This window comes from Mustela erminea, chromosome 7, assembly GCF_009829155.1.
Source record: "Mustela erminea isolate mMusErm1 chromosome 7, mMusErm1.Pri, whole genome shotgun sequence".
Lineage (NCBI taxonomy): Eukaryota > Metazoa > Chordata > Mammalia > Carnivora > Mustelidae > Mustela > Mustela erminea.
Genome location: NC_045620.1, coordinates 75,394,210 through 75,415,937, shown reverse-complemented (window position 1 = coordinate 75,415,937; position 21,728 = coordinate 75,394,210). Strand labels below are relative to the sequence as shown.

Below are 21,728 nucleotides of genomic sequence, written 5' to 3'. Positions count from 1 at the left end.
CTGGAAGAGACAGTTTTGAGCTTATTTCCAGAGAATTTGTTTACTCTTTGGGCTAATGAAAGACTTACATAGAAGAAATTCCTAAAGGTTTTTTTTTTCTCTGAACAAAACTTTCATGTCGCTATAGATGGAGATTTTCCAGTTTTTCTTTAGGCATTAAAAGAGAAGAAAAGATAGGAAATAAATATTTAGAACAACAACTAATTTTTAAAAAACCTAAGGCAAGTAAGACCAAAGGAAGAATGAACTAAATGTCTCTAATATATATCAAACTTATCCTGAGATACTTAGATTATTTCTATAGTCTATAGATTATTTCTATAATATGGGGTGAAGAAGAATATTATTTTGGAGAAATGAGAACAAAAAATTTATCATTATGTGATCTGTGTCAAAACTAAGGAATATGAAACACTATACTGATTGTTTGAAGAACTTTTTAAAATGTATTATCCTGCCTAATTAAGCATTTTAGTTGAATTTGTTTTTTAACAAGAAAAAAGTGGTGGCGTTCCTTTGTCTCAAGTTATTTGGAAACAAGTTGCTAGCTGGTTTTTTAAACAGTTTTCTAGAGGAAAACTCTTTCGTTTGGGTCACCAGTGGACTAATTAGAAAAGATTCTTAAAAATAATTGTGAAAAATATGAGACAAATGTAAATACAATAATTTTGTATTAATCAATTGGATTGAAACAAGTTCTTCCTTAGATTTTCTCTTTAGCTCTTTTGTTCTTTCCTTCAAAATATTTTATGATATTTTTCCCTCCAAAATATTTTATTTTATATAAAAAATAAAATAGAAGAAAGTTATATGAAAAAATAAAATATAAGAAAGTTATATCACACTGAATAAATATATCAAAATCATGTTTATGGTTGTAGTTTCTAATTTCTCTACAAAATTTACCAGCCATGCTGGAGAAAAGAAAGTAGTAAGTATCATATTCATAACATTTTTTGGAACACTTCAGAGTATAAAAGCAGTATGTTCTTTTTTAAAAAAATTAACATATATTGTATTATTAGCCCCAGGGGTACAGGTCTGTGAATCACCAGGTTTACACTTCACAGCACTCACTACAGCACATACTGTCCCCAGTGTCCATAACCCAACCACCCTCTCCCTCCTCCCCTACCCCCAGCAACCCTCAGTTTGTTTTGTGAGATTTAGAGTCTCTTATGGTTTGTCTCCCTCCTGATCCCATCTTATTTCATTTATTCCTTTTGTGCCCCCCAAGCCCCCCACAATGCTTCTCAACTTCCTCATATCAGGGAGATCATATGATAATTCTTTCTCTGATTGACTTATTTCGTGCATAATACCCTCTAGTTCCATCCACGTCATTGCAAATGGCAAGATTTCATTACTTTTGATGGCTGCATAGTATTCCATTGTGTATATACACCACCTCTTCTTTATCCATTCATCTGTTGATGGACATCTAGGTTCTTTCCTAGATGTCCATCAACATATTATAGTTTGGCTATAATAGACATTGCTGCTGTAAACATTCGGGTGCATATCTTTAGGGTAGATACCCAGTAGTGCAATTGCTGGGTCATAGGGTAGCAGCATGCTCATTTTTAAGTGCAAAGAAAACTTACAGTGAACGACTTTCAAAATTACAAATTAAAATCTGTACATTAGGATATTTTAAGGCCCTTCCATGTGTGTAGCATTATGTAGAAAAAAATGGAACTTCCAAGAGAGGAATCATCACATCAGGTATTACACATACGTTTGGGCCTTTCCAGCTTACAGACCTATTTCTCCTAAGGGGAAGGTGTCACTCAGTTTGAAGAGGGCCATAGGTGTCATCAGAAAGATATAGTGCCCCTTGTTCATGCCATGCTTATCCGCAAGCACCATGCTGAAGGAATAGAGTAGGATTTGCAGTAAACAGCCTGACCTGCAGAGCTAGTGCTGGAGGCATAATCTGTGCTTCTATCCTGTTGATGGGGCTCAGGAACATGCCTGTCAGGTCCACTGTGGCGATGTGTCAAAGATGCAGGCCATACTGTGTGTGCTTGAGTCATTCCCATCTGCAGCCAATAGAGGCGGACTTTGGATATGGACCAATGAGGAGTCTCCTTTTCTCATAAAACTGCTCTTCTGGCACACACATTGATGTTCATGGTTGTACAGGTGGGCTCTATGCCAGTTCAAGCTAGGTTGAATTGACAGACTTGGGCAGGGCTACCCTGTAGCTTGTAGCCAATGATGCAAGAGAACTAACAGGTGGCTCTACTTATTGCTGCTGCTGGAACACATCCTGGAAGCGTTCCCTAGGGTGTTCAGTTTACTTTTTTGCCTGACTCTTATTTTAACTTGAAATTTGCAAAATGTCCTTATTCTCAGCTCTGTCATAGACTGAACTGGCTTTGTGACCTCCTAGAAAATTTGAGCTTTGGGGGATGCCTTTAAAATAACATCAGTTAGAATTTTTTCTGCTTGTTTCTTCCCTTGGGGGTCTCCAAGGAACCCAGACTGTCAGCTTATTAAATTAAGCAGTGCATTTCTTCATACTTGGCCACTTAATTCTAGAAGGTTCACATCAACAAAGGAGGCTAATTGGCTGCTCCAGGCCTTTTTGTCCATATATGTTGTATGCCCTCGTGAGCATCTGTGCACTTTAATATTCTTTTTTTTGATGGCATGCAAGGATAGGACATGACTTTTCAATCAGTAGTAGGAAGCTTCGGACTACTCACAGGGGATGCCCTTCCTTGTCAAAACAGAGTCTTTTTTTTATGTTTTGATTGATCTTTTGTTGTAATTCTTTTATTTCAATCTAGAAAGTGTAATTTGGTTACTCTTTTTAATTACTCTTCATTTTTTATTAATTTTGTGTAATATGTATTTCTTAAATCCTCTTCTTTTACCAAAAACCACAAATAGATTTTAATGAATTTAAGATCTCTTTATTATCAGCTTATTTTATGCCAAGCATTGTGTTATGTGTATAATATACTATCTTCATAAGTCTGTACAATAACTGCACCTTAAAAATGAAGATACTTGAGCTTAGAGAAGTTAAACAGTTTGCCAAGTCAAATTTGCAACCCCTGTGTCCCTGTTTATAAAATCTTTGCCCAAATGTATGATTGTGTTGAGCACATTTCTTATTCTTTTTTTTTTTTTTAAAGATTTTATTTATTTGTTAGAGAGATACAGAGCGCAAGCACAGGCAGACAGAGTGGCAGGCTAGAGGCAGAGGGAGAATCAGGCTCCCTGCCGAGCAAGGAGCCCGATGTGGGACTCGATCCCAGAACGCTGGGATCATGACCTGAGCCGAAGGCAGCCGCTTAACCAACTGAGCCACCCAGGCGTCCCACATTTCTTATTCTTTTCCTTAATTGGGAGTTCCATAGGTAGAATTAAGTCACTTCAATTTTTTTTCTTAGCTTTGGTATATCTTTTTATGTTTCATGTGTACTTCGGTGTATATTAATACCTGTGTATTGGAAGATCTTGTGCTAAGAATGCTTGGGAGCAACAAACTGACAAATTTTCAAAAAAGGATCAAAGATCATTACAGTCTAGTGGGGAAGTTATTTTAATAAAATAATTTAGGGTTTTTTGTTTTTATTTAATTTCCAGTTAGTTGATGTAAAGTGTAATATTCGTTTCAGGTGTAGAATTTAGTAGTTACACTAAATATACTTTATATGACATCCTGTGCTCATCACAAGAAGTCCACTCCTTAATCTCCATCACCTCTTTCACCCGTCACCCCACCCACCTCCCCTCTGGTAACCTTCAGTTTGTTCTCTATAGTTAAGAATCTGTTTCTTGGTTTGCCCCCCTCTCTCTCTCCTCCCCCACACCCCTTTGCTTGTTCCTTTTTTTTTTTTTCCTTAAATTCCACATATGAGTGACTTATTTCACTTTCTAGCTCTATCCATGTTATTGCAAATGGCAAGATTTCATTCTTTTTATGACTAATACTCTACTATACACATCACATCTTCTTTATCCATTTGTCAGTCAAATGGAAACAGTATGTGGACTGTTTCCACAGTTTTGCTCTTGTGGATAATGCTGCTATAAATATCGGGGTGCATGTATCCTTTTGAATTAGTATTTTTGTATTCTTTGGGTAATTGCACTGTAATTGCTAGATTGGAGGGTGGTTTTGTTTTTAACTTTTTTGAGGAACCTCCACACAAGTTTGCATTCCCACGAGCAATGCAAGAGAGTTCCCCTTTCACCACATCCTTACCAATACCTGTTGTTTCTTGTGCTTTTGATTTTAGCCATTCTGACAAGTGTGAGGTGACATCTCCTTGTAGTTTTCATTTGTTTTCCCTGATGATGAGTGATGTTGAGCATCTTTTCCTGCATCTGTTAGCTATCTGTATGTCTTTGGGAAAATGTTCATGTTTTCTGCACATTTTTAAATTGGATTATTGATTTTTTGGGTGTTGAGTTTTATAGTTCTTTATAGATTTTGGATACTAACCCTTTATCAGATATGTCATTTGCAAATATCTTCTCCCATTCAGTAGGTTGCCTTTTAGTTTTGATGATTGTTTCCTTTGCTGTGCAGAAGCTTTTTATCTTGATGAAGTCCCAGTAGTTGATTTTTGTTTGCTTTTGTCTCCCTTGCCTCAGGAGACATACCTTGAAAGAAGTTGCTACAGCCAGTGTCAAAGAGGTTACTGCCTGTGTTCTCCTCTATGATTTTTATGGCTTCAGTCTCACATTTAAGTCTTTAACCCATTTTGAGTTCATTTTTGTGTTTGTTTAAGAAAGTGGTTTGGTTTCATTCTTTCGCCTGTCGCTGTCCAGTTTCCTAACACCATTTGTTGAAGAGACTATCTTTTTTTCCATTGGATATTCTTTCCCGCTTTGTTAAAGATTGACTGTATAGTTGTGGGTTCACTTCTGAGTTTTCTATTCTGTGTCAGTTTTTGTGCCAGTACCATACTGTTTTGATACTAGATCTTGTACTATAACTTCAAGTCTGGAATTGTGATGCCTCCAGCTTTGCTTTACTCTAATAAAATATTGAAAGCAGTAAAAAATCATATATCTAAATATAATAAATATTATTATAATAATAATATATATTATATAATATATATTATATATATATTATATATTATATATTATATATATAATATATATATATAATATATATATTATTATATATATATAATAATATATATATTAGATAATATATCTAAATATAATAAATATAAAAATATAAATATAAAAATATAAATAAAATAAAAAATCATATATCTAAATACTATAGGAATTTAGAGAAGGAAGACATTACTTAAAACTGCTAGTGGAATCTCTAGGATCAGAAGTATCAGAGAACATTCATGAAATTAAATTATGCTTTAGTAACATTTTTTGTCAGGTTTTTAAAAAAAATGTTTGGAGGCCTTGAGTTAAAGAAATTACTACCATTAGAGAAAAGTCAAATTGTCTACATAATCTTTAATGGACAATTCCTCTGGATACTCTTAACTCTTAGTACTTGGTTTCTTCTTTTTTCTTTTTAGGAAATATTTCTCAACCCATACTTCTTTTGTACTGACATTTGGAACCTCTTGATATCTCCATAATACCACCTACTAAGTTCAAATGTAGTACGCGTCTTTCTACTTTCTTGAGTTTTCCATTTTGTGACTCATTCAATTAAGTAATTTTGTGGAACTGGTTTTTGGCTCAGTACTATGCTAAATGAGATCAGAGATACAGAGGAGGTATGAGATTGTATCAGGTTTATGGGGGGGAAAAACCATTTTAAATAAAAATAAAAGATAGCATATAATTTTAAAAAGACTTAAAAAGAGCATGTAATTAAATTCTAATTTATGTGTGCATGAAACATATTAAGTACTATCCACAAGCACTATTATTATTAGAGTCAGGAGATGTTAGAAGGCAAGATTAAAGATAATGGAGAGAGTAAGTAAATAAAACTTGACTCCATTAAGACTGAGCATGGAGATTACGAGTAACAGTATTCACAGAGACAGGCACTTGGTCTGGGCATATGGGGTAGGTGGATAAGATGAATAGTGTCAATGTATAAGCTACCCTGCAAAAAGCAATGAATGAGAAGTAGAAGGGTAACAAGAGAGAATTGTGGTCTTTTTTTCCCCCTAGATAGAAGATACTTACATATATATGAAGATCAAGGAGAAAAAAGCCATTAGGAAGAGAGAAGTTGAAAATCTTGTAGAAATAAGGAATATGTATTGGAAACAAAATGTGTAAAAATGGAGGATTTAACCTCAGGTGTTTTTGTTTCTTTGACAAGTTGGAGGAGAGGTCATTCAGTAGAAGTGATAATAGCAGTTTACACGTGGAGGCTTAAGTAGAGAAAAGAAATATGTTTAAAACAATCATTGTAGAGAAATTTGGCAGGAAATCAGCAAAATTTCAACTAAAGAATTGATGGGCATTGAGAAGAGCTTAACTGAAAATAGATGGCAGGTTTGTTGTAGGACTGTGTAGTTTCTTGTTTGTTTTCCTTTTAGAGTTCTTTATCACCATAGAGAAGGAATTTAAAAAATGAGGGTAGGTAAGGAAAATGACATAATGTTTTGAGTCAAACTTGAATTTGAATTACTGTTATACCTGTTAAAAGTGTGACTTTGTTAAGTTAATCTATATGAGTCTCAGTTTCCTTATTGTTTTATAGTAGACATAATACCTCTATTGTAGATTATAGTATTGGATAAGATCTTGTTGGAAAATCCCCTGTCTGGAGTTCTGTAAATATTCATTCCCTTTTAATTTTTCCCAAAGAGTGGACTGTAGTCAAAGAGTGGCATGGTAGTGTTACATTAGAAAGTAAGGATGACAGTTAGGCACAGAACTACTAGAGTAGCCAGAAATAATCTGTGCAGAAAGGTTCAGGTGTAAGTATGGTGCCATTTGAGTAATGCTAATAAAGGAGGCATGGCACAAGAGAGGAATGGTTCCTTCATTGGAGAAGTCTGTGTGTATTGAATAAGGAGTAGATGTAGAGTTTTAAACAGAAATGGGACTGAGAAGTCACATTCTATAGATTGTCAGTAGGGATACTGGAATTTGTGAAAGCAGTAGTTGAGCAGACCTTGATTTGGTGCTGAAATATATGCCAAGGATGAAGAAATGAATTCTGATGAGTGGTTTAAAAGAAGAAGAAGAAGAAGGATAAAAGTAGTGATTTAGTGAGGGCATTGTAAGACTTGGTGATAAGAAAGCAAAAATGGTGATTTCATGGTCCTGAGGTGGTTACCCTATCTCTTCTACCTGGAGTAAGACAGTTGGAATTACTATTCAAGACAATTTCTGTTTGCCCGAGAAGTTTGAAACAAAAGCTGAGAAACTGGTTTAGAATAAGAGAATTTTCCAATAAGAGAAAAATTGGAGGAATATGATTGAGTGAGGTAAATATAAGTTAAATGGCCCTTAAAGTTCAGAACGAGGGAAAGTAGAATGAGATTTGTGTCCCATGGAAAGACTAGAGAAAGGAATAAAGTAAATGTTGAGATGGGATGGAGATTACATATTATTGCAAGAAAGAAAACATAGGATATGGACTCAAGAATCTGGCCCTGGAGTCTTGGCACTGCTCCTAGGAGTTTTGTGATCATGGACAAATTAGTCTCTGTGCCTCAGTTAACATTACCTGCAGAATGAAGAGTTTGAACTAAACCTCTGAGGTTCTCTTAGGTCCCTCTGTGATCCCTGTCTACAATTTTAGAGCAATGTTGTAGAATTCTGCAATTGTGGCAAGATTGTATTTCTGCGCGCTCTAATACAGTAATAAACCACTAGCTACATGTAGCTGTTATAAACTTAAAATGTGGCTAGTGCGAGTGAGGAACTCTATTTTTAACCTTTTAAATTTGTAATTAGGGGGATACCTTGATCAGCAGGGAGCCCGCTTGTCCTGCCTGCCATTTCCCCTGCTTGTGTGCACTCTCACTCTCTGAGACAAATAAATAAATAAATAAATAAATAAATAAATAAAATCTTTAAAATTTTTTTTTAATTAAATAGCCACTTGTGCTACTGCCTACCATATTGGACAGCACAGTTGTAGACAAACTCCTCTTGGGTTGATTTCTTTCCTATGTCAACAGGTCTTTTAAGCCTTTTAAACAGTTTCTGTCTAGTGTAGTTGTTTTACCACAATTGATTTCCTTTATTAAAAAGTTAGGAAGGGGAAAAAAGAATAAATCTGACTCTAATGTTATCTAGTAAATAGCTAATCCATGAACTGTTGCATGGAACTTTTTAAAAAAAAGATTTTATTTATGTGACGGGGCGAGAGCACAAGCAAGGGGAGCACAGAGGGAGGGGGAGAAGCAGGCTTCCCATTGAGCTGGGAGCCCAAGGCGGAGCTCGATTCCAGGATCCTGGGATCATGACCTGAGCCAAAGGCAGATGCTTAATGACTGAGCCACCCAGACGCCCCTGCATGAAATTTTTTAAAAAGAGAGCTATCGCTAAGTTAAGATATTTTTGCCCAGTGAATTATTTTTGATATTATAGGATAGTACTTAGACTTAGTGAATAATGTTGTGTTTTAGTTCTCTAATATGTAGAATACTAACAGTGTTTATTTCTGTATTTCTTTAGACTATCATAGAACTCTCTGAAGAACGGGATGGTCTTCATTTTTTACCCCATGCCTCTTCAACTGCACAGTCACCCTGTGGTTCTCCAGGCATGAAGCGAACGGAAAGTCGACAACATCTGTCCGTGGAACTGGCAGATGCTAAGGCAAAGATAAGAAGGCTTAGGCAGGAATTGTAAGTTGGTCATTTTCAAGGCTTCTTGAATTTACATGGTCACAAAGGTGACCTAAAAATGTTTTTTCAGCTTATGGAATATAGATGAGTTGTTCCAACTGCTAGCTTGAGTCAGAGTTTTCACTAGTATTTATCAAAATGAGAAAAATAGGGAGACTGGCATGAAATTTTCCTAATCCTAACTCTTACCAATTTACAATTGTCCTTCATTCTGGATTTATGTTCTTCCTGCCTTTCTTATATTACAATGATCTTTCTCTTATAAAATACTGTTCTTCCTTGACAAATTGGGGTCTCTTTAATTTCTTTTAAATTTTATATTCTTTGAAATCCAAAACTGGGTTTCAAATCAAAACTGGATTCCAAAAAAGGCAACTGCTGATTCAGTCAACAAGTTTAGCTCTTTAAAAATTAATGTTATAAAAGACTGAATTGTTGGCATACAGTATTATAAAAAATAATTTTGTGTTTTGTATCATCTGTGTTGGGTAATTGAAATGCCTGAGTCATGTACTTAGACATGGTAAATAGTCAGATTGGTTAGTGCTGATGAAATTATATTTATTTAACTTTCAAAGATCATTTGAGAAAAATCAGTGTAAATGTCACATGAGCATTCCTTGGTGAATCACATGTAAAGATAGAGCCAGTCTCTGCTGGAGGTTTTTTATTTTTTACTTTAAAAAGAACAAAGAATTTTTTATGTTTATGGCTTTTTCTTTTATTATTTTTTTCTTTTTGGTTTGTTTTCCTGGAATTTGGGCTTCAGAGTATAGATTTAAAATTTAAGACACAATATAACAATTAAGTTTATTTACTGATTATTAAAAGCAGTTAGTTTAAGAAAGTGATTGAATATGCAAGGTAGAAAAAATATACAGTCTATAGGAAAATTTGAAAACAAAAAAATACAGCTTTCATTGTGGATGTCTGCACTATTATGGATCTATTGAAGTGAACACGCCCAGGATATTCTATAAACAGCTGCACCAGGAAAATTAGAGAAGAGATTGCTGTTATTAGTTTGACTGGCAGTTAATGGATAGCCTAAACAGTGAACACTAGTTCGTGCCATATAATTTAGCACAATCTTCTCCAGTCTTTAGATAAAGCATGCAATTAGAACTGTAATGATGGTTGTGAATTCATTTAACATTTTGCACTATATTAGAATTTGATTTTTAAATGAAATTTACTTGACCATAGAGTGTATTAAAATCCCAAACAACTTAGAGACATTGATAAAATTTGGTTTCTCATATGCTGACTGGAAAAATGTAAATGAATATTATTAATGAATAAATTAATACACCAAATATAGCGAGTATTCCCAACAGCATTTCATCAAATACCATCTTTTTGTCCTTTGAAAATGTGTTTCTTCACAGATTTCTTTTATTAACATTTGTTCTGTCTTTTTGTTGGGACAGATCTTTCCAAAATAATGACGTATGGAAATTATGGTGGTTAAAGGTAGTTCAGGTTGCCTTATACCCAACGGAAATAAATAATTGTAATGAGAACACGTAGGTTAACTAATAGCATACTTATATGTATATATATATTATATTATATATATAATATACATTATATATTATATAATATATAATTATAATTGTTCTTAGTTTATTAACATGCAGGGTAAAAATATAATTTGAAATGTGGTTTTTTTTTCTTTTCAAATTTTTATTTAAATTCTAGTTAGTTAACATAAAGTGTAATATTGGTTTCAGGAGTAGAATTTATTGATTGATCACTTACATGCAACACCCAGTGTTGGTCATGGAATGAATTTGGAAGTTTTCCTTCTTTTTCTGTTTTTTTTGGAATAGTTTGAGAAGAATGGGTATTAACTCGTTTTCTGTCAGTGTTGGGTAGATTTGCCTAGGAAGCCATCTAGCCCTGGACTTCTGGGTTTTTTTGTTTGTTTGTTTGTTTTTGTTTTTTGTTTTTTGTTTTTTCAAGATTTTATTTATTTGACAGAGGTCACAAGTAGGCAGAGAAGCAGGCAGAGAGAGTGAGAGGGAAGCAGGCTCCCTGCTGAGCAGAGAGCCCAATGCGGGACTCAATCCCAGGACCCTGAGATCATGACCTGAGCCCAAGGCAGTGGCTTAAACCACTGAGCCACCCAGGTGCCCTGGACTTCTGTTTTTTGGGGAGTTTTAGGATTACTGATTCAACTTCTTTGCTGGTTATCAGTTTGTTCAAGTTTTCTTTTTCTTCCTGTTTCAGTTTTGGTAATTTATATATTTCTAGGAATTTACCCATTTCTTCCAGGTTGTCTTAGTATTCAAACCAATGCAAATTAGAATAGTAACACAGAATTTTTCAGTTATTAAATTGTTTTTCATATAGGCACGTTTATTCACAATGATTGCATTATAAATTGGTAATGACCTTTCTGGAGGCTGCTTGATGGTATATATCAAGAACATTTAAACATGTAATGTACTTTTATAAATCTGGCCTGAAACATACAAGGTTTTGGGGAGTGGGTGGGTGCATTGTTTTTTTTTGTTTTGTTTTGTTTTTTTAAGTAAAGTACATCCAACATGGGGCTTGAACTCATGATGACCCTGAGTTCAGGCATCACAAGCTCTTTCAACTCAGCCAGCCAAGTGCCCCTAAACATACAGTGTTTTATGTATACTGAGGTTTATTTACCAAAACATTATTCATTACAGTGAAAAGTGGAATTCCAAGGGACTATTTCTTCATTAAAAATTATGGTTCTCAAAAAAAAAGTATAGGTATGATGAGATGTCAGCAGTGGATTGCTTTATACAATGAACATTTACCATTTTTTTATTAAAGAACAGAAGGTGGAAAAGTAGAGTTAGTGAATGGAAACTTGAGTTTGAGTAGCTTGACTCTGAAAGGGCATTAGAAAATGGGAGAAGTAAAGTAGTGAGTGTAAGAAGAAGAAGAAGAATAGGAGAAAATAGAAGATGTTTATAGACTACTGGGAGGAAACCAATAGGGATATATTTTATGTATTTGTATAGCTGTATATACTTTCCTTTAGACCATTGTAGATGTTGAAAATAGTTGGAGATCTTTTAAGACTCAGACCCAGATCCTAGTGCCTTGCTTAAAAACTCTTGCAGTGTCTTTGAGAGGGAGAAAGACAAAAAGGAGAGTGAGAATAGGGGATGGCAAGAAAAATGAAGAGAGAGAAACTATCTTATGAAGTTAGAGGGTGTCGGTCACTGAGGTTATTAGCCTTTGGGGAATTTTAAGGGGGAATCTGATTGATGTCATGTAATCACACACATTCCTAATATCCATTTCTTTGTCTTTTTAAGGGGGAATCTGATTGATGTCATGTAATCACACACATTCCTAATATCCATTTCTTTGTCTTTTCCCCCGGATTAGTGGATGGCTAATAGGATTTTCAACTAGATATTCAGTAATGATAATACATTTGTATTAAAGCAGATGATCATGGTTTTCAAAAACAATAAACTGATTATTTTAAAAATTTTCATTTAAGGGAGGAAAAGACTGAACAGTTGTTGGACTGTAAACAAGAACTTGAGCAAATGGAAACAGAACTAAAAAGGCTCCAACAAGAGGTTTGTACCTGAAACTTTTATTATATGGGACCAGTAAGTAATTGGAAATTATTTTTCTGCTTGAAATTTATAACCTCTGCCTTAATATTTTATGATGTTACTGGGGCTTAAAAATTACTTTTTCAGTGTTTTTCTGTTTAAAAATGCCAGAGCCCAGGAAATCAGTCTTTGGACTTTACATTTTCTATATCAGTGCTATTCATACTTTCCTAGAATTCATACTTTTCTTTGAATTTCCTAGAATTCTAAGGAATCTCTTAGGACTGGGGTAGTTGCAAGTTTCTCTTTTTGTATATTTGGCTTCCATGGCTGGGAAACTGGAACACCTCTACTGTGAAGTGTGGTGCTTAATGTGTATCTCCCTAAGTCTCTAGTCTCTGAGAGTGCTCTATGTTAACTTACAGACAACAGAATGCTTTTTAATTTTTTACTCTTTACCTTTTAAGCAAGATCAAGACTTTTTACCTTTTAAGAGTTACTTTTATTTTATTAGAATTTTGTGTTTGGGTTTTTTTTTTAATCTTGAACCAAGACTGTTTAAGAATTCACTTCTTTTAATATTTATAATGTTTCATTTTTATTTGGAGGTAGGCATGAAGTCTACTTTTACCCATAAGTGGTAAGGATTGTGGTAGGCCTAGACAATTATTTCTTCTCCTTACTTTCCCTAACTTGCTATTTTAAATTCAGGGAATACTCCACTTGCAGAATCCTAAACCGGGACCTTTTCAGATGAATGAGACTGGGAATCAAAATCTTCATTTCTAGGGGCGCCTGGGTGGCTCAGTGGGTTAAGCCGCTGCCTTCGGCTCAGGTCATGATCTCAGGGTCCTGGGATCGAGTCCCGCATCGGGCTCTCTGCTCAGCAGGGAGCCTGCTTCCTCCTCTCTCTCTCTGCCTCTCTGCCTACTTGTAATCTCTCTCTGTCAAATAAATAAATAAAATCTTTAAAAAAAAAAAATCTTCATTTCTAGATATGCTGTGACTGCTATTCTGCTCTTCCTTGGAAGCATGGTTTTTTGTATATGTGCTCCCTGTAAAACAGTAGTTTCAATCTTTTTTGGTCTCAAGGCTCTTTTCTACTATTAAAAATTAATGAGGTGTATATCTACTGGTATTTTCTGTACTTTAAAACTTAGAATTTAAGAAAATATTTATTTAAAAATAATACTCAACCTATTCCATGTTAACATAAAAGTGGTATGCTTATAACCATTATTTTCCAAAAACAAATTAGAACAATGCTACTCTTCTGCATTTTTGCAAGTCTCTCTTTTTTAAAATCATTTTGCAAATGTCTTTAATGCCTATCTTAATTAAAGGCTACTAAATTCTCATATCTGTTTCTGCATTCAGTCTATTAAGATATCATATGCCATGTAGCCTCTAGGAAACTCCATTGTGTCCCCATGAGAAATGAGAATGAAAAAAAATAATGTTTTAGTGCTATTATGAAAATGTTTTTGACCTCATGAACTTCTTGAAAGGGTTTCAGGGACCCACAGATGTCCCTGGGTCATGCTTTGATAACTTGTTCTAAAGGTTTACGAGAGAGCTTTTAAAGATTGAATTTTTGATATCTGTCTAAAATGTTATTAAACACTAATCACATGCAACTAATATTCACTTGGGAGTTTAGAAAAACCCAGTAGGATTTTTGTATGTTACAGCAGTTTGGATAGAAACATAATTTCTCTAAAGTAACTAATGATCAACTTTAGTGATACAGTTTGCCTCTTCCGTGTTTTCACTATCCTGTATTTTAAAGTTAATTTTTGCACCTTTAATTCCAAATGGTTACGTTAACTAAAGGTTAACTTATTTTAAAATATGCTGAGTAGTTTTTACATTCCTAAGTAGTTATCATTATTTAAAAATTTGTATGTAAGCATGTTTGTATTTGTATATAAACACATTTTAAAATAATTTCTATTCTTGTTTTTTTAAACGCCTTCATATATCTCCCCATTTTATTTTTTTATTTCTTTTTAACAGGTTTTTATCCACTTAACATTTTTCATAGCCACACAGCTGGAGCCTGGGTTCTCTGCCTGGAGACTCTGGTGTGGGTCTTTACAGAATGGTCAGTGAATTCCTGATAAAGGAGACTTGGTGAACACAGTCTCTTCCCAGAGGTCAGGAGTGAGATAGCTGTAGGTTTTGGAAATGGCCTCAGAAGTTGCCTTGCAAAGTTGCCCAGGGTGGCAGTACAACCCCTGGCCGAGGTGTAGCAGTTGTCAGTACTGGCCATCATCAATAACTTCCTTATATCTAACAGCTTAACTGAGGTATAGTTTACATACTGTGAAATTCACACTTGTAAAGGATACAATTCATTTGGGTTTTTTTTAGAAAATTCATTGAGTTGTGCAACCAGAGATTACCTATTTGAAAATAGAAAATAATATTGAAAATACTAATATTTGTTTATATTTAGAACATGAATTTGCTTTCGGATGCTCGTTCTGCTAGAATGTACCGAGATGAATTAGATGCACTTCGAGAAAAAGCAATCAGAGTGGATAAACTCGAAAGTGAAGTCAGCAGATATAAAGAAAGACTACATGATATTGAATTTTATAAGGCAAGAGTTGAGGTATGTTGCATAATTTAAGCTATTCCAATTATTTTGTTTAAAAGTTAGGTTTTTCAAAATGCACATAATAAACTTAAGGAACTTTCGAAATGTTGAACAAATTATAAATACTTTAGCTGCTTATTTTATGGTAGATCAGCATATTGCCTTTATTTGTAAAAAGGGATCTCTGGACATTATTAATTTTATTGAACTGTTTGGAGTGCTTTTATTCTTTTATTTAGCTTTATAGGTAAGGAAGACTTGAAGTCCTTCCCTCATTGTCAAAATATATACTTCTACTGATTTCAAACTTGTTTCTAGAAGTGAAAGCAAAGCATGTTTCTGATTATTGGTCAACTCAGAATACTAAACTAGGATTAAGAAGGCACTCTCTCTCCTTTTCCCCTTCTGAAGGTGTGTGTCTGTGTGTGTATTTAGAAAAGACAGCTTTTCTTACTTATTGGTTGCAGTTCAGTGTTAGAAGAAGTTCAGTCTGACCTCAAGAATTTGGCGATCCTTGCTTCTACATTCTGTTTTTCTTTCTTAGTTAATTTTTTTTCATTTCTGAAGAGGAGAGTTTTATCAGTTTCAGTATGGTGATAAGAAGGAAGGAGGAGTATGCAAAATGAAGAAGTGAAAACATTATAAGAGAAAGTAGTTAGAATATGTTAGCCTAAAAGTTACCAGAAAATAGACTGAGTAGATACCAAAGACAAGGTGCTTATGTATATGCATGGCACTGTTAAGAGAGCCTTATAAATGCCACTATTTTAATATACTTTCTTTTGACTTTAGTTTATAAACCACAAAAATGTAGTTTAGGAACACAGATTTGTGAGCACATGTCTTCAAAACATATGTGTGGATTTTAAGCATTTTCTCAAGATGCTGATATAAAATGTTTATTGATAGGAGCCTTAGTTTATGACCTATGTGAGTCTTAGCTCAAATATTGGTATTTTACTCAAAAACCCAATGTTTCAGGTTCAAGTTATAATTTAGAGAGAAGTCTTTAAATCTATTTTAGCAAAAGAAAAAACATTAGCCCGGATTCTATGGAGATTTGTGTCTTAAATATGAGAAAAACTACTTCTACTTAGTTCCTTATCCTTGTGACTAAGAAATTTAAGTATACCCTGACAATTTTATGTAAAATTATAGTAGTGTTACTCATCCTTGCGTAAGTACTGAGTATCATGTTTGCATAGTATAGGTTAAATTCTGAGGGAAAAAAAATGAAACCAGGAAAACATAACTGCATCTCTTATTCAGTAGCTTTTACTCTTGGATAAAGAACTTTTGATAAAGATAGCTTAATGTTTTATTTTACAATAAAGATTTTTTTGTTTCAGAGCTGTGAAAAATTAACAGATTTAACATGTGAAAAATTAACATATTTCTGATAAAGCCTATTTGAAATTTTTATAGGAATTAAAAGAAGACAATCAAGTTTTATTAGAAACAAAAACCATGTTGGAAGATCAATTAGAAGGAACTAGAGCTCGTTCTGATAAATTACATGAATTAGAAAAAGAGAATTTACAGCTAAAGGCTAAACTGCATGATATGGAGATGGTAAGTAATGTAAGATTGAACAGTTGCACAGTTTCTTAGGAAATCTGTCAGATTCATCTGATTTCCCCATAATGACAATAATGACTAGTTCCTGTGGCCTTAACAGAGGAGAGATGGCTAAATAAATAAGATGTTTCCAATTCTTTATAAAAACAGGAGTGGTACAAATTTTTGCTTTTGTTACAGAGTAGTGTTAATTATTAATTTTGTCTTCTGCTTTGGAAAAAAACTATTAAGCTATTGTGTAAATATGCCTTTAAAATATAGAAATAGGGATGCCTGGGTGGCTCAGTTGGTTAAGCATCTGGTTTTGGCTCAGGTCATGATCCCAGGGTCCTGGGATGGGGCTCCTTGGTTGGCTGGGAGCCTGCTTCTCCCTCTGCCTGCTGCTCCCCCTGCTTGTGCTCGTTTTTTTTCCTCTCTCTCTCTCTGACAAGTAAAATCTTAAGAAAATTAATAAAATAAAATATAGAGATAAAACTGTTTGCAAGGGGTGGTGCCTAGATGCTCATTTGGTTAAGGCCATGCTCCCCCGCTCCTGGGATTGAGCCCCACATGAGGCTCCTTACTTAGCAGAGAGTCTCCTCCATCTCCCTCTCGCCCTCTTCCTGCTCCTGCTATCTCTGTCTTTTCTTCTGTCTCTAATATAAATAAATAAAATCTTTTTTAAAAATTAAAAATTTGCTAAAATTTAATATTGAGTCAGAAATCATTTGCTACATATAATGAAATATGTGAAGAATAGTCTTCAGTGTCCCCAAGGATCACTTTAAAAGAATTATCAGACAGGGGTCCCTGGCAGGCTCAGTCAGTGACTCTTGATCTTGGGGTTGTGAGTTGAACCCTATGTTGAATATAGAGATTACTTAAAAATAAAATGTTTTTAAAAAGTTTAAAAAAAGATTTAAAAAAATCAGCTGATCAATATAATGATCAGTATAAATAATTATAACTGATTATCATCTTCAAACTGAAAATTTTAAGGAACTTAAAATTTATCCTCATTCAGTTTCTGGTAAAAGTTTTTAAGTAATAGAGTATTTAGCTTGAAATTACACTAGTGATGAGCTTTCATTTCTTTTCCTACTCCCTGACAATAAAAAAGGAACGTGATATGGATAGAAAAAAGATTGAAGAATTAATGGAAGAAAATATGACCTTGGAAATGGCACAGAAACAAAGTATGGATGAATCATTACATCTTGGCTGGGAGTTGGAACAAATATCCAGGACTAGCGAGCTTTCTGAAGGTATTCCCAATATTTTTTTTATTTAAATGGATAAATGAATATGTGAAGTTGTATTTATGCTTACATTTTTTGGTGTTTTTTTACAATTCTTTATTTTCCCTTGCTGGACATATCTAGGAGGCCAGATGGCTCCCTAATAAATACGATTTCACAGATCCATGTTCCCAGGTCTGGTCTTTATCTTTGCACATCGTACAACTCAACTTTATGAGCACAGTAAAAGATTTGATCATTTAGGCACTGTTTCATATTAGTATCACAGGAATCTGGGATACCAGTTTATTAATTTATTTTAGGTAAGAAAGCCGTCTACTCAATAGAATAGAAAAGTCATATTAGCTAATCAACCTGTCTTTAAGTATAGACAAACTTAAATAGAAGTCAAAACACAGTGGGAAGATTCTTGTGAGTATGTAGCCAGTGTAAAGCAAGTTAAGGATCTTAAGGGCTGCTTTCATCAATATATGTATTCCATTTTAACACCATACCTACCAACTAGTCCAGCCCAATTTTACCCTAGAGATAATGAAAGGAACCCAGATAAATTTATAACTTTTGGCTTTTTTCCTTGTTTGAGTTATAGCTTTGAGTATACTAGTACTGATTTACTTTATTGAAATTATGCCCATGCCGCATTTATTTGAATTAGATTAATTCCGTAATTCCTCAGTTACCCAGTGTTAGATTATTTCACCTGTTTTCCTTCCTTCCAGATATTAAGCATCTATCATGTATAAGATATTGTACCAGGCCCTGAAGATATGGTGATAAGGTAGACATAGGTTTGAGACAGCTTATAGTCTGATGCTTACAGGATAATTACTTCTTCAGATGGTTCATCCTATTTACTACCATTAGGTTTTTCCTAATTTTACACATGAAAACCTGCTTCCAAATTCTGGGATCCCATGTAAATTCATTACACAGTAAGTGATGATATTGAGCCAGTGAACTTGCTGAGATGTGTTACTTAAAGTACTCGTGGAACCTTTTTACTGTATTTTTTTTGTGTGTGAATTGAGTTATAAAGAGAATAATTCATACTTAAATGTTTTCTACTACTAGTTAGACTATTAAGAGTTTCATCTGTTATCTGGGAACAATAATAGTATGTGCCTGGTAGGAATATTGCAGGATTGAATTCATTACTACTTATGAAGCCTTTAGTAGAGTACCGGTAAATGGTAGGCATTTGAATGTTTATTGTTATTATTTTTGTCATCATCATCATCACAGTTGTCTTGCAATTTATATTAGGATCATAGCCCTCAATACTTGTTTCAGTGTGGCGTGTTGTTGTTTAACTATTCAAGGGAATTGCTTTTTAGAAAATTTGTAAAATGTGGAAAAATATAAAGGAAGAAGTGAAAATCACTAATAAATTCTGCAGTCATTTTTGACATTTTAAAAAATTTGCTTGCAATGTGTTTCTACACACAAATAGACATTTTAGACCTCATCAGATCAATGCGTATATACAATGCAGGTTCTTTTTTTTCATCAGAGATTATAATGTAGGAAGCCTCCTATGTTATTAATAATATGTTGTGAGGGGGTACCTGGCTAGCTCAGTCAGTAGAACATGCAGCTCTCGGGTTCTTCAGTTCAAACCCCATGTTGCACATAGAGATTACTTTTTAAAATTGTGTTGTAAGCATCCTTTTTAATTCTTTATAGTCTGACCTGAAGCATCTTTGAAACACACGTTATTGAAAGTATTACTAAGGTGTATTGAGTATTGTAGTCTAATCTTGTTTAATTGAAATGCATTTCTACCGATCATGAAGTAAAGTTTTATTGTAAGACTTGGACAACTAATGGAATTTAAAAAGTCAGTGACTATCAGTTGTACCAGCTTTCAATTAAAGAATAATATGCAGGGGCACCTGGGTGGCTCAGTCAGTTAAGCAGCTGCCTTTGGCTCAGGTCCTGATCCCCAGGTCCTGGGATCGAGTCCCATGTCAGGCTCCTTGCTCGGGGGAAAGACTGCTTCTCCCTCTCCCTCTGCCTGCCTGCCTGCTGCTCCCACTACTTGTGCTCTGTCTTTCACTCTCTCTCTCTCTGTGTCATATAGATAAGTGTATCTTTAAAAAAAAAAAAAAGAAGAAGAAGAATATGCTAACTAGAATAAAAACTAGAAATAAGAATTGAGGCTTTCTTTACTTACAGTCTGGGGGACATTTTACCATACCTAATTTTGAAAAGAATGTATGCTTGTATGCTTGTTGGAGAATATGTTGTTTTGTGTATGCGTGTGTATGTTTGTGTGTTTCTCTCCTTAATGATGGAGAATTTCAAACATACACAAAGATAGATAGACCTAGAGTACCTTCCTGTACTTCTCCATTTTTCTTCCTGAAATCTAAGATTTCAGAATGAATCTAGGTATTGTATTTCACTTTAAATCCTAATTTTATATCATCCAAGATATTTAATTAATCTGCTTTAAGGTTATTAAAATAATTATTTTTGGTTTGCATTATATATAGAACTAGAAACTGAGTTCTCTTACTTTAAAAAAATGTAATGCCAAAATCTACTTAGAAATATAATTTTTTGACAAAATGGTATACATGTTGCTCTTTATACTCAAGTTTAGTAGCAATTCTTTATTTAGAGAACGACTTTTTCAACGTGATCAGTGTATACTGTCTTTCCCTTCTTAGAGTCAGGATTAGGAAATAGGGACTTTTTTTTCCTTCTTAGACTGTATTCCTTTAATTTTTAAAGATGTGGCATAGGATATGCTTTATACCTATGTGAAGCACACGATAGCTCTCTGAGAGACACAGAGCAATAACTATATTTTGTACAAGTAACGTAAGATTCACTGAGGTTAAAGTGGCTTGAACATTGCCAAATTTCTCATGAAATTAGAACTGAAACTCTGTAGTCTGTTCAGTCTAAATTTTATATATTTTTTTCTCTAGAATGGTTATGGATGCATTAAAATTCAAGATTTACCTATCTTTTTTCTGTTTTTTTTTCCATTTGTCTATCTTGTATAACTATACATTTTTTATAAAATTAAGGACCAGCTGATGTAGTACTTTTACACTCATTTTAAATAATACTGAGTATATATACTTTTACTAGTGACAGTATTCTTCATTATTATAGCACCACAAAAATCCTTGGGCCATGAGGTGAATGAGTTAACATCAAGCAGGTTATTGAAATTGGAGATGGAAAACCAGAGTCTTACAAAAACCGTAGAAGAACTTCGGAGTACTATGGATTCTGCAGAAGGCAACACTTCCAAAATCCTGAAAATTGAAAAAGAAAATCAAAGACTAAGTAAAAAGGTAAATAAAAACTAATGTTTAATGTAAGTTAGAGAATATATGTAGAAGTATAAATAGCCCTGTGGTTAAATGTTTATTTTCCAGTTTTTAATGTACTCTCATTATTTTAACTTATTGACATTTTCAGGCACAAATGAACTTCTATATTCATTCAGCTTCAACAATTATTAACTTGTAACCAGTCTTATTTCTACCCTTTTTTCTCTCCCCACAGCCACTAGATGATTTTGAAGTAAATCCTCAACAATGTATCATTTTACCAATAAGTATCTCATTATATATCTCTTAAAAGTGAGAATTTAAAAAAAAAAAAAAAGAACAGTGACATTATCATGCTTAAAAATTTAATAGAGGGGCACCTGGGTGGCTCAGTTGTTAAGCGTCTGCCTTCAACTAGGGTCATGATCCCAGGGTCCTGGGATTGAGCCCAGCATCAGGCTCCCTGCTCAGCGGGAAGCCTGCCTCTCCCTCTCCCACTCCCCCTGCTTGTGTTCCCTCTTTTGCTGTGTCTCTCTCTGTAAAACAAACAAAATCTTTAAAAAAAGTTTTAATAGAGTTTGGTTAACATTTCAGTTTCTCCAACTCTATTGGCCTTTTTTTTTTTTTTGCATGTTGTTCAAATCTGAATTAGAATAAGATCTACACACTTAACTGATGTCTATTGTCTTTTTTAG

General features: G+C 34.1%; 1 protein-coding gene across 9 annotated transcripts in view; it reads left to right on the top strand.

Annotated features, from left to right (window-relative positions):
• CCDC88A (coiled-coil domain containing 88A) overlaps positions 1–21,728 on the top strand; it is a 122,174-nt gene that overhangs the window by 52,991 nt on the left and 47,455 nt on the right. For all 9 annotated transcript variants that reach the window (XM_032352162.1, XM_032352161.1, XM_032352164.1 and 6 more), the window contains exons 8-13: positions 8,596–8,768; positions 12,265–12,346; positions 14,784–14,942; positions 16,353–16,499; positions 17,605–17,749; positions 20,870–21,054. In XM_032352162.1, the coding sequence (XP_032208053.1) occupies positions 8,596–8,768; positions 12,265–12,346; positions 14,784–14,942; positions 16,353–16,499; positions 17,605–17,749; positions 20,870–21,054 (891 nt within the window). The remainder of the gene's footprint in view (positions 1–8,595; positions 8,769–12,264; positions 12,347–14,783; positions 14,943–16,352; positions 16,500–17,604; positions 17,750–20,869; positions 21,055–21,728) is intronic.